Source organism: Plectropomus leopardus, chromosome 1 (genome assembly GCF_008729295.1).
Source record: "Plectropomus leopardus isolate mb chromosome 1, YSFRI_Pleo_2.0, whole genome shotgun sequence".
In the NCBI taxonomy this organism is placed as follows: domain Eukaryota; kingdom Metazoa; phylum Chordata; class Actinopteri; order Perciformes; family Serranidae; genus Plectropomus; species Plectropomus leopardus.
In genome coordinates, this window is record NC_056463.1 from 29536599 (window position 1) to 29549738 (window position 13140).

Below are 13140 nucleotides of genomic sequence, written 5' to 3' on the forward strand. Positions count from 1 at the left end.
ATTAGCATCATGGCCTTCTTACAGATGAACTACTCTCTTGACAGCAGTTGAGCTAGAATATGTATTTGCGCCAAAATCTTTTCATTGTTTTAGCACTTTAAAGTAGTTCTTCAGCCAAAAAAGGGACTATATGATAAAAATGTTTATTTTTTTCACAGATTTACATGTGATTTACACAAATTTTCCATCTGAGAAATCTTATTGACAGAACAGACAAACACATGCAGTATAAGACAACAGAAACAAACTTTCACATGGACTTCACGGTACATTGTTGAGTGTCCATTCTTGTGTTTCTTTAATGATAAAATGTTCCATTAAAACAAAAATACTGCATCTGTTCATGATTATATCTTCTTCCCACCTCACAAAAAAACATGCTGGGTCATAGAAAGCCCAAATGAAGAAATACATCGCAGACAAAATGAGCAATTATAGCACGTAAGTCACAGTAACGCAATTGTTTTCTTTAAGATATTGCTCCATTAAATAAAAAAAAGGAGATAGATTTCTTGAAATGTTTATACTGAAATGTATTTTCTGCTGGGTTGAAAGTTTAAAGGTGATAACAGAACTCATTATTATCACACCTTATCCTTTGATTCAGTGCCTCGTGATAAAATGTGACATTTGTACACATGCGCTCACTTGTGAATTCTCTTCCCAATCCATGCCACAAAATAACTGATACTAACTTCAACCTCAGCTCTACCATTTATTATTAGGACAGGCCAAAATGATAAAAGATTTAAAACTCAAGCAGAGCAAAAACAAACTCACACAATTAAATTGTAGTAGGTAACTACTGGCACCTGGTGGTGGTTTAGAGAACCAGAGGAGCAGCTGTAGCCCCATTCATTGCACCTATGCCTCTTTAGAAACAACAGACGTCATTACAAGTTCCCTCAGCTTTGAATATAAAAACACAGGCAAAGATTAAAATTGTATTCTTGTTTTATTTTAAAAAGCAAACTTTGCAGTGTTAACAAAAAAAATCATATTATTGTAATGCACCTTGCTAAATAAATAACAGTGCCACTAGTTAATCTGAAAGCATACCCCGCTGGGATATGCTGTTGTGAAGAAGCACTGTTGCCTTTTTGCTCACAAATTGCCCTATTTTCAGTGGTTCATTTGCTTTAGTAAACTTAAAGCCGCGCAGACGTGCTGCTGTCTCAGCAACAACAATCTTCAGTAGAAATGCAAATAGATACACATGCAAAGCAAACCTCTGGCTAATTATACAGCCGTCTTACAAGGTCTGTGTCCCTGAGCACTGGAAAAAAGTGTAATGCGCAGCATGAATGCTCTTCGTAGACATAGCTTTAATACAGAACATCTGCGGGTTGCCAGGCTGGAGAAATCCTAATAAAGCTTACTGTACACTAATTATACTGCAACACAGAAGTACACGGACTCTTTGCTTATTTAAAAAGGTGTTGGTTTGGCAATTTTTTTCCCACTCATTTACAGAAGATCACAAAGACAAAGGAGAAGGAACACAACGCTATGTTCATCTAAGTCCACGCAAGGGTAAGCTCAGGCTACAGAGAATAATTTATCCAAGACAAAACCATGGTGAGGCAGTTTAAGTATATCGTAAAACACTTTCACTAACATTAAAACTCTAAAGATTGCAGGGTTTAGAAATTTTAAACACTGAGTGACATATTTTCATCCTATGACTAGCTTTTCATTTTTTTTTTCTTCTGATGAACACATAACCAAAACACACGCACACACAGAACTTTAGTGATGGAAATAGTCTGCATTGAGACATTTCTTGTGCAGTGACTTGGGGGAGTGGTTCTTTGAAATCTCTATAAGGCACTAAAATTGAAGAAAGAAGCACTCTAAAAACCATCTATAAAAAGGCAAGCACATGACCTATAATATGGCTCTGCTGTGGCAAATGATTTGAATCTGCTTAAATTCGTTGGAGCAGATGACTCTTTTGCGTGTTCTGTCTCTCAGTGCATACAAGGAGAGTTCACGGTCAGTCTCAGTCATCTTTTTTGTCAGAGGTGCTGTCTTCCTGTTTTTCCACTGAACTGGTTGGACTGGACAGTTCCAGATCACCTGGACTTGCCTCCTGGATTGCTTGGTATCTCTGAAGCTCCAGATAGGTGGTAAAGAGCTTGGCATACTCTGGGTGGGTCATAGCAAAGCTCTGAAATTCACCTGAATCACAGGCACAGAGAAAAGCTTTAGAATAAAGTGTAGCTCAGGACAAGAGAAGTACAAATAATAATACTACAATATTGTACATGTTCATTGCACATACTCCCTTTCCATAATATCCTGGCCGAAATGCAAACTGAAATTGGAAGGCCAAAATGTAGCTTGGTGTTGAAATCTACTCACTGAAGGTGATGAAACCAGAACCATCAGCATCGATCTCCTTGAAGAGCTTGACCATGTTTAGGTCGGACACACCCAGAGCAGAGCGCAGCAGAGCAGTAAACTCCTCTCGGGTGATTTTCTCATCCTCATCTGTATCAAACAGCTGCGCAAGAAATAGGACAGAAACACAGATAAAATGTTTTTCACTTGAGATTCTTGCATGTTCAGGAAAAGTAGAGCTAACTAAGGTGGGATAATAGCTGGGTGAGTTTGAAAAAACAAAAAAACACTACATTGGGGTCATCAGTTTTTGCAAAGTTAGTAGGACAAAAATAACTTTCACTTCACATTGGATAAGCACTTGAACTGTTTGTCCAAAACCACATTTGACCTTCAGGTCAGCAAAATGACTCCATGCTCTCCACAACAGACACACATTGTTAACTTGACATTATCCAATCCTCTCTGAATGCTGCCTCTGTTCTTTCTACTGTACTGACTGCTGTGCTCTAATGTCAACTCAAGGCAGGGACAAGTGATTTAGCTCAGATTTAATACAGCTTTTGCATTTGGCTTTTCTTTATTGTATATTAGTGAATGTTTACTTTTCATCTTTCGTATACAAAGTCAACATCATACTGTACTCTGTAAAAATACACACAGAATTTGTCACAGGTTATAGTTACAGCATCTCAGAGATGTCTGCTTTACTTTATTCTGCAACTAAGGTATACCATGTATAGAGTAAAACAATTTGAATCAGCATGATCAATGGGGAACATTTTGAACCCTTTTCCCACCAATATTCACACATATATGCAGGGTTTTTTTAATGTGGGAAAATCCACTGAACTCCTTTCCCTGCTCTCAGTAGACCAGAGCTACATGAGTATGCCTTTCTATTTCTTTTTTCTTTCTGGTGTGTCATGTTGGATGTCACGAACATGCCAGAAAACAGTAAAAAAAAAAAACAGAAGAAAGCTGCATGGAGGCCGGTGAAACTGTTACAGTGATTTCTGCTTTTTTTATCTGTTACTTATTCAGTCTCTCTTATAAACTCAGTGCTGACTAATGTCAAATAATGTCGTGAGCACTGCTTGGACAGAGACAGACAGGATATGTGGCAGTGCACCATTGCATGGGGCCACAGAAGAGGCGAAAATGTGTATGTCCACCTGGGTGTCATATTTCCATCACTGCCTTGCTGGTCAGAGCCAATAAATACCTTTGAATACTGCAAAGGCATTTGTCCTAAGAAAGAATGATGATAGTTACCTTTCACACGATAGTCAAAAGTTAGACGTAAGTGGATTTTTCTGTTTTTTTTGTCCAGTGGGAAAGGGGGTTATACAGTGTTGATTAGTTGCGTTGAAGAATTTGCTCTGTTTGCACATACATAAACAGTCTGTAGGAGCATTAGCTTGGATGACCCAATGAAGTAGACATACACATTTCTGAGTAATTTTATTCAATGTCTGCTGCGGACAAACTCCTGCACACTGTCTAACTTGAAAAAATAATTATTTTATTGCAGTATTTTGGGAACTAGACCTACATTAGGGATAAATCTTTCTTTCAGTGTATGCTACAGTAACATCAGAGCACATTCTCCAAACCCTTGAAGCAGAATATTTCTGTTGTACCTGGAAAGCCATTCGAAGAACTTCTTCTGTGTTAGCTGGTCGACACAAGATGGTCACACCGATAACATATTCTCTGAAGTCTATCGTGCCATCTCCGTTCTAGACAGGGTCAAAGAGACAGCAGAGAAAGTACTTGGGGTCAGTTAAATGCACAGATTATTATGATGGATAGTATGTTATGCTTGATGGTCTAGAAACAGACTTCTGTCTCGCATCAACAGTTTTTGATTTTAAAGGGTAATATGCAGGTATAATATCTTATGTGATTTCTATAAATCACAGATCTTTATTACTGGAACATTATGAGGCCTTGATTTTCTGAGGAAGAAGGATGCTCATTGAACTGGATGTGAGAGGCTGTTTTTGTGCTTCCAACTCAAACCTCTGGTAGACATACCAGGGAAAGAGGCCAGACTACTTTGATCATAGTTTTCTCCTCCGGGCTGTTTAAATCCTGAACCCACACCATGATGTCCTCATCAGCATCACATTATACACAGTGATGTAATATTTACGCAAATCTTTACATTGGAAATTAAAATTGTTGCACATTATGTTGTATAGCATTATATTTATGGTGTGTTTTATGCAGGATGTGTCAGGGCCAATATTTCTACACCAACAATTACTTCAACACGCTGGCTTTGTGTCAACAAAAGCAACTTCAGTATTTACTAGTTTCTGTGGTTGCATACAAAAACTCAGTATTTGATACACATGTCTCTTACCCTGTCAAAGAGTGCAAACAGCTCTTCCAGGGCTGTGCTGACAGGTAGTTTTAGGAATCTGGCAAACTCCTCAATGGTGATCCGTCCTCCTTTACAAGAAGTGGCCATAGCTGCAAAGCCCTCCAGCTCCTTCTTCACATTGTCCCACTTCAGACTAAGGGAATAGGACACAAGGAAGAGGAACCAGTGTACATTATACTACATACTTGCATTTTTACATAATTTATTAAAAAAAAGTCTTTAGAGCCATATTTTTGATTGTTATTGTCCCTTCCCGGTGATGCCAACAGTACTTAAGTGAGATGTTCTTACTTGAGTTTACGGCTAATTTTGGTGAACTCAACCAAGCCGGCCTCCATGGGCAGCGTTAGCTCACCAGCTGAGATCATCAGGCGACAGTCTTCATATGTGTGGTCTGTCACTGGGACTCCCAAAGCCCTGAAAGCAGACAGTTTGTGCATACAGTGGTCAGCTGAAATGCTCATGATGCTTGTGAAGAACTGGTTGCAGCAGGCCAGGAAGATATGCAAAGGTCAGACAGTTAGCCAACTTATTGTACACTCATGTAATCATGTAAGCATAACATCATGGCTGTCTTAAAAAGAATACTCTCCACCACTCACACCTTCTTTAATTGTCTCCGCAGGCACTCCCTTTATGTTTGATGTTGTATGTATTACTTGTATAAGCATGTTCCTTTGCTTTTTTTTTTTAATTGCACTTTCTTGCACTGTGTTCTTGAGCAACACATGGTGGAATGTGCACCTGAGGCCGTTTAACACTTACCGTGCCATAGTTTCTCGCACTCTGTTTGCAAACAGAGGAGGGCTTTTCTTCTCCTCCTCTGAGGGGATATATGCTGGCAGAAACTGAAAAACAGAAAAAAAACACAGACAAAAAAGGAACATTGAGCATAAAGTAAACTCTTAAACCTTTGTATGGAACCAAAATGCAGAAAACAATGTGTTGTGGTTGATATAGTATCTTTGAGTACAGCATAAAATCCAACAACTAATTTAAGCAAATTAAAGTTACACACCCAGCTTCCTTTAGTTTTATTTGATAGCACAGAGTGGCACTGATACTACTAGTAAAGCTGAAACGGTTTGTAGCATCTTTATTTTCGGGTGCACACTTGGGGAGTGTCTGTTACCTCTATTTCTACTGTGGTGTACAGCTGGCACAGAGTTAGAAGCAGCAGCGTCCTCCTGCACACAACACATGCAGAACAGTCAGTTACCTATGTTGATTCAGCAATTGTTTCAGTACATGGCAATGATGTTGCTGACACTGTGTTGTTAATATTGTGTTTACCAATGAAGAGCAAGTAAACACCACTTTCAGGAAACATGCATGCTATAGGTGAAACATGAGAAACTTTAGAAAGCATACTTACGAGCTGAAACCCTGCCAAGTCCAAGACACTGTGTCCTGGAGGGAAAATTAAAGTAAAGCATAAAGCTTATTAAAACATTAACACTGAGAAAAAACTGTGTATACATTATTGTGTGATACAGACTAGCTTATAGTGTTGCCATCAGATTAAGTGTATGGACTTTCCCATTGCATTACATCTTTGGCTCTGCCTCTACAGAATGAACTTCTATTATAAAGCTGATACAGTACGGTGGGCCCCTATGATTTGTTATTCAAAATGTGAGGGTAAATATGTAATAGAGGACCTATTATGCTCGTTCCCATGTTCATACCAGTATTTTTGGTTTCTGGCTGGAACATGTTTACATGCTTTTATTCTTAAAAACACTTTTTCCCTCATGTACTGTCAGTGCTGGAACACCTGGACTCACCCTCTGTCTGAGAAGGATCTCTTTTAGCGCCTGTCTCTAACCCCCCAGTCTGCTCTCATTGGTGAGCATTTCCGTGTTTTTAGAATCTGTGTTCTCGTGTCTCTTTACCATTCAGTCCATGCTTTGCAATGTCACTGAAACTGGGAAATAACTTAAATGGAGCACAGCTGCACTTTCTACGATGAAAATTCACCAATAAAAGCTTCTAAACCAAAAGTTTCACTACAAGACATGTTCCAGAAGGACTATGATTCAAAATGGAGGAGACATTAACAACATCAGCAACCAAGATTACATGTTTCCCTGACATTAGTATGAAGCTATAAATAGCAGTGTATTTTCAGTAGGGGAATGATTGTGTATAGAGGCACTTCATTGTATTAAAATTCACCTATAGGAACTTAAAGACACAACCGGACATATTCCAGCAGGAATATGATCTGAAATCTGGGAGGATATAACATCAACACACAAGATCACATCAATCATATGGTAGCATGTAGCTACATGTAGCATTGTAGGCTACATAATTCAGTGAAATTCTGTTTTATTTATTTGGTCCGATACCATAAATCACAGTTTGCCTCAGAGGGCTTTACAGTGTATGACACCCTCTGTCCTTGGACCCTCACAGTGGATGAGGAAAACTCCCCCCCATAATAGTGTTAACACTTGCAGGGACATGCCTGAAGCAGATGCCCAAATAAAAAGGCTTGTTTGAAAGTAGAAAACACTTGTATTCTTAACTGTCAGAAGCCTGAGATTTGTGCTCACAAGATCATTACTTATGGTCATTATGTGAAACTTCGGCCATGTTACATATGAACATATGACACTGTAACATTATATATATATATGACAGGAAATAAGGACAAGCATAATAGGTCCCCTTTAATGTTGTATAACATTCACAACTGCTCACCAGTTTGTTGGGATACCTCATAATTACAGGCTGCACAGGGACTCCTGGGATGAAGGCACCTAGAGGTGGCAAACACACAGCGTGACAGACTTCTCATTAGGAATGAAAGCTATATCGTTGTTAACATAATGGACATCCTTATTTTTCCATTTCCATCAGTCATTCACATCATATAATGAATGAATGGAGATATGTAGTATCAAGTGTTCATTCTGTTGTGTAGCCTTCCCACTCATTTGATTGGACTTAAGTCAAAATGTTGGATGTGCTTTAAGCAACAAATGGAACTGTTAGTAAATAGTTGTTTTGCTTTTTCTCATTTGTCTGTTATTGTTTTCCTTTTCAATTAACAGAGTTTGTTGCAAAAAAAACCCTTTACATTTACATTGCATTCAGTTTACATCTTATATCTTACCTTGTTTAAAAGTGATGAGACATGAGCGATTTGTACATGTTCCCTCTGGAAATATCAGGACCTGAGGAACAAAGCATCATTACTTTTATTAAGTAATGTTATGCTACTGCTTCTCACAACATGGGAAGTATGTAGTACACACAGTGGTACTTGTAATTGAGTAAACACTGTATGTGCTTGTTCTAGTTATCTGATGTTAAAAAAAAAAGAAATAGTGGTTCTCCAAAGGAAACTGTGACACCAAATCAACATCCTGCGTTACAGTTTCTTTGCTTTTCTGAGCTAACAGGCTTTGACTTTCCTCTGTAGCTTTAGTGAGTGCTAATTCCAGGTTAATATTTAAGCAATGTGTGCTTGCAGGTGTTAATTTTGATGTGACAAACCTGTGGCCAGTGGCCCCCTGACTTGGCTCTGCTGTCAATCTCCTGGATTGTGTTCTTCCTTGAGTCGGGGTCCTTTCTGGACACCAGCACTGGTTGAAGACAGCGCACAAACCCTGCAGAAAATGTATACATTAACATACACATTTAGAAAGAGAAAATATTTACTGTTTTTTGTTATATTTTTTTCACTGATTATTTTCAAGCCTTGGTTAATTGCATGACTTTATTAAGAGTATAGGGCAGGGCCATTTCATTAAATGGCCACTTGGTGATCATATCACCATCATGTGACAGGTATTAAGTGATAAAAGCTATCAAGAGTGTGGTGTCACGGCTATCAAGAAGATGGATGTAACGGCAATTTATCAAGTCCACAACACACTCTTACACAAAGCACATCTGTGATTGTTATTTGTGATATCTTAGTGACCAGGGTCTGTGTCAGTGGGTCTCTTTTATGGACTAATATCTCACCAGGAGTAAAAGATCTTTGAATTACATATATTACAATCCTCTTGTAATTAAGAGCCATGTAAAAGGAGGTCTGAAATTGTGCAGTCAGATGAAGATAAAAAAGATATTAACTGAATGACTAACATGTTTCACACATCTGTATATTTTCACACGTTCACACACACATACTTGAGGTTGAGCAACATAACAGCTCACACATACTGCCTTTCCTGCACTGAAACAGCAAAGCAAATGACAAGCATCTCACTGCCAAAGATGGGTGTAGCCAGGTTCTCAACACGGGAGACAGTGGAGGGCAGGCCTGCAACGATGCACACAATCCCATCAAAAAAGGAGGAGTGGGGCGCCACAGCCAGGATGGGGGCCTCGCTGCTGTCGACCTGCTTGCCTTTAACCACCACTCTGAAGCCCATGCAGAAGTAGTAAGCTCTCCCCAGAGCAGCCATCACTCTCTGACACATGAACCTGGAGATGAGCAGAAAAAGCTTTGGATTATTGAAGGAGATAATTTTTGAAAACTGTTGAATGACAAAATAAGTGTGTAGCTCAAAAGGCACTACTTTGTTACACTTTGGGATCAGCCAAGTTCAAATGTTTCCTTTTTAATTATTGTCAATGTCACACAGGGAGAGGTCATCTGGGTTTTTTTTTTTAAACAAACGGACAGCTTTTTGTAACAGGAAGAGTTGCACCATTTTGTATGTTTCTAACTGAGACTTTTACCACCACCAGTTACTTCCTCATAATTTAGAGTAAGGGAAGGAAGTCAAAGTATATAGGTTGTGTCATAAAGACAAAGTGACAACAATGTGATTTGGAACTTTGAAGACTTTTGTCCACTGTATCAAGCCTACGAATATTTAAAGCTGCTTTAATATTACCACTCAATGGGACATGAAGCTTAAGGTAATGTAATGCAGAAATGCACAAATACAAAGCATCAGCAACACCTTGATATACTATCAGCTGATCAAGTTAATGGCTAACATGTTGCCAACTTAAATATACAGAGGGCCTAGAGCAACAAAGAGCGATGCAGGCTTGCATTTAGAGTTTTGTTTTGATCCAGCGGTAACATCACAAACACCATTTATCTGAGCTTTAAGTTTTCAATAAAAACGTATTCAAATTTACTATTAGTACTATTTACTAATCTTGTTATTTTACTGTAAAAGCTTCAACTGTGAAAATATCTGAGCCTGTTTACAGCAAGGCATAAAGTAGGTGAGCAAGATAAGCTTCTCTCTTGTTTCCATCATCTACACCATGTTTGGTCATAACCATATAAAAAGCTGTGGTCTAAGGTCAAAAGAATTTCCCTTTTAACTGTGGAACTGCACACTTTGTTTATATGGCAGCTACTCTCTGCACAACTGAACAGTTTTAAAAGACACACCCTGTTTAGTACTCTAAAATACTATCACCCAACCACTAGATATTTCACATTTATAAGTCAATATATTAATTATGACGTTAGGTACCTTAAAGAAGCTCTACACCACATTTAGGGCGTATTTCTGTTTCTGAGATTCCGAGTCTGGATTGTCTGCACATGGCTCACAACATGGAGATGGCTGAGCCGACAGCTAGCAGCTAACAGTGCTAACAGTGTGAATAGCACTAACAGGGGCAACGGTGCTAGGAGAACAAACAGTGTAATACTGAGGGGGAACCCACGACAATGCCAGTGCCATTTTAGCAGAAACTGCCGCATGAATGCAGTGCAGAGTGGCTGTGATTACACACATAGGGACTCAGATGCGCTAATATGAACACGTGGCCGGACTGTTTACCACTACAACGAACAGAGAAATTTATTTTACCACACACAGAGATGTTGCGTGATGTCATTCTCTGCTCAGGACACCATTACTCCACTATATCATTACATAACAAATAGTTGTTTGCTTCTGTGTTAATGCTCTAAATGTCATATAGTGAACCATTAAAGGATACTCACAAACTGTAATTATACTATGTGGACATACATGCTGTCCAATTTAGATGACCCATCTTAATAATTTACACAATAAAAACAATTACATGGTGGCTTATATTTGTAAAAAGAAAATGTAAACAATCACTCTTTTAGTAACTTCTATTAAGACTCTCTGATACCACTGACTCTTTCCTTTCTGAGAACTGAGGGGAACTGAGCTCGAGTAATGCTTGTGTTGCAGATATGATCTAGAGAAGGATGATTCGGCAGTAATTCAAGCTGCTGCACATTCTTCAAGTGATGTCATGAGCTATTATTTTGAGAATATGCTGCCGTCTGTGTTTCCTGTCCAGTTTATGAACCCAGGAAATGCACTGCTTCTGCCACTTCTTGCTTTAGTAAAATGCATTATTTCAGTGTAGTGAACTCCAGTGTATTTTTGTTAAATCTCAATGTATTCCTACGCCATCGGCTATCTTTAAATATGCTGAATAGGGTGGCTCACCTTAATAAACAAACAGTAGAAGGAAAACTCCTACTATGTAGGCTAAGGTGACAAACTGATGAAAGCAATGTTAGTTTTTGAAGTTGCTTTGCAGACACAAATATTAGCCTGCTACTGTACCAGTAAAGTGCATTTCTGACACCATACCCTGGGTAACTGTACATGCAAGCTCAATGTAATTGAGTAACCAAGTACTAATAATGTAATATTATGTACATGTAACCAAAACTGATGTCAGTAAGGCAGCTGTGCTGTGCAATAAGTATGTTTTAAAGTGATTTAAGATTCATAAGTGATTAAGTGAGTCTGATATCTATACAGCCAGGACTTCTGATGCCAGTCTGGTGAGCCTTAGGGATCTGGTGCTTGTGAGGCATTGGTAGCTCCTTGGGAAGCTGTGTTGCAGTAGGATGGTGTTTGTAGTTACCGTCTCCAGCCTGTCATTGGTTCCACGGCTCCTTTCAGAGGATGGTTGAGGGTTATTATGACAGCCACTGGCCATGTCACCATGAGAACCAGAGACAGAAGGATGGCGCGAACAGGGACCAGGAAAGTTCCCAGGAGGACACACTGCATGGAGAAGGAACACACACATCATATATGACAGGCCTACAGCCATACAGGGAAGACTGCTGAAAGGGTTAACTACACCCTGACTGTTGACATTCCTCAGAGCAGGCATATGCACGAGTATGGAAATCCACATCACTGGACAGCTTTCCAGAAAAGCACACAACGGCTCTCATTGTTAGTGCTTTACAAGCCGATTGTCAAAGCCTCGTTGGAGAAGATTATAGGCCCTGGTTACACAGCAGCCTGTGTGTGTAATCTCACACATCAGATGTATGTGTGTGTGTGTGTGTGTGTGTGGGAGCCGTGTTGCCAAAATCGATGACCGTATTCTACAAAAGCTTTCCCTTGCATGACCATTAAAGTAAACGCAATACTCACTTTGATTATGGTAGCTTTGGTTAGTTTGGTGTCTTGGACAAACGGGTTGATGACCGCAGGCAGCAGCAGTGATTGTTGCCTCGGCAGGGCGAATACTCGCTGTGGCGGCATTGCAGTCCAGTGAACGAAGAACCAGCAAATGTTGTAGTCGAGGCGACCGTTATGTTATCATTTCACTTCCTCAAGGGGGACCATGCTGTCTCATTTCTCCCCATATCAGGCGATCATACGGGCGAACGCGATCCCGCAGCAGCGCGGGCGGAACCAGACAGACAAGCGTTTTTCAGGCTCCACCTCCAACGTGGTCGCAGAGGGGTCCGTGTCCTCAGTTTGCTTTCTTTTAAGCTTGTAGGCCGATTTGCATGCATTTCTGCAATATGCAAACCCTTACTTTGAATGTTTGCATTATGTAATTATCGCATTCGACGTGTCTGTAATAGATATTACAATTCAGATGAAAAGCAAAAAGCCAAGGTGGTGCTGTCTGTGATTTTGCGGTGACCTTGCTTTCTGCAAATACTGATAAGAAACCGGCAATTTTTCAAACAGTTCATGTGTGTCAAACGACAGTGGAAGTTATGCACCGATTTCAGGGGAAAATATGACGTATTAACATTTGTTTACAAGCTATCATAAATGTCCACAGGGTGGCGCAGTTTCATAAACAATTTTCTTCTGGTGCTGCCCTAAAAAAAGTCCTGCCTTCTCTTCAAAGAGATTTTGCTTCGCAGTAGTGGAGGAGGGCTAAAAATGACCCCTCTGCCCAACAATAGTAGGGCAAGATGTCCCAGTACAATAGGTATGTCTTCATTTTTGTGCAATTACAACAAAATTAGAGAATGTGGCTTTGATGTGGGTATTATTATGGGTATTATTTTGGATACTATTATCTCCAGCTTACCCTACCGTGCTGCAATTGTAAGGTCTTTTAAGACAACTTTATGAAGTATTTTTTATTTTATGCCACTTCATTGGCTACTTAGGCTTCATTACACTTAACGAGGATTTTTGTACTTTTTGTTCCATTAC

The 13140-nt window shown here is 39.5% G+C and overlaps 1 protein-coding gene across 1 annotated transcript; it reads right to left on the reverse strand.

The window, feature by feature from the left end:
- Nucleotides 1-127: 127 nt before the first annotated feature.
- On the reverse strand, nt 128-12399 carry lpcat2 (lysophosphatidylcholine acyltransferase 2). The gene is made up of 14 exons (XM_042516902.1): nt 12112-12399; nt 11588-11730; nt 8964-9181; nt 8243-8355; nt 7860-7920; nt 7445-7503; nt 6111-6145; nt 5868-5922; nt 5501-5583; nt 5027-5152; nt 4715-4868; nt 3987-4085; nt 2365-2506; nt 128-2181 (listed from the first exon to the last, which is right to left on the reverse strand). Exons 1-14 carry the CDS (start codon nt 12220-12222, stop codon nt 2003-2005), a joined length of 1578 nt encoding a protein of 525 aa, XP_042372836.1. The 5' UTR covers nt 12223-12399; the 3' UTR covers nt 128-2002.
- Between the last annotated feature and the right edge of the window lie 741 nt (nt 12400-13140).

What these genes read in the sequence shown, in the direction of transcription:
- lpcat2 (XM_042516902.1), bottom strand. Translation starts at nt 12,222, where the DNA reads ATGCCGCCACAGCGAGTATTCGCCCTGCCGAGGCAACAATCACTGCTG. An exon ending in GGCTACACCCATCTTTGGCA is followed by an intron (nt 8,356 to 8,963) that starts GTGAGATGCTTG and finishes CATTTTCTGCAG; the next exon opens with GGTTTGTGCGCTGTCTTCAA. An exon ending in GTGCGAGAAACTATGGCACG is followed by an intron (nt 5,153 to 5,500) that starts GTAAGTGTTAAA and finishes GTCTGCTTTCAG; the next exon opens with GGCTTTGGGAGTCCCAGTGA.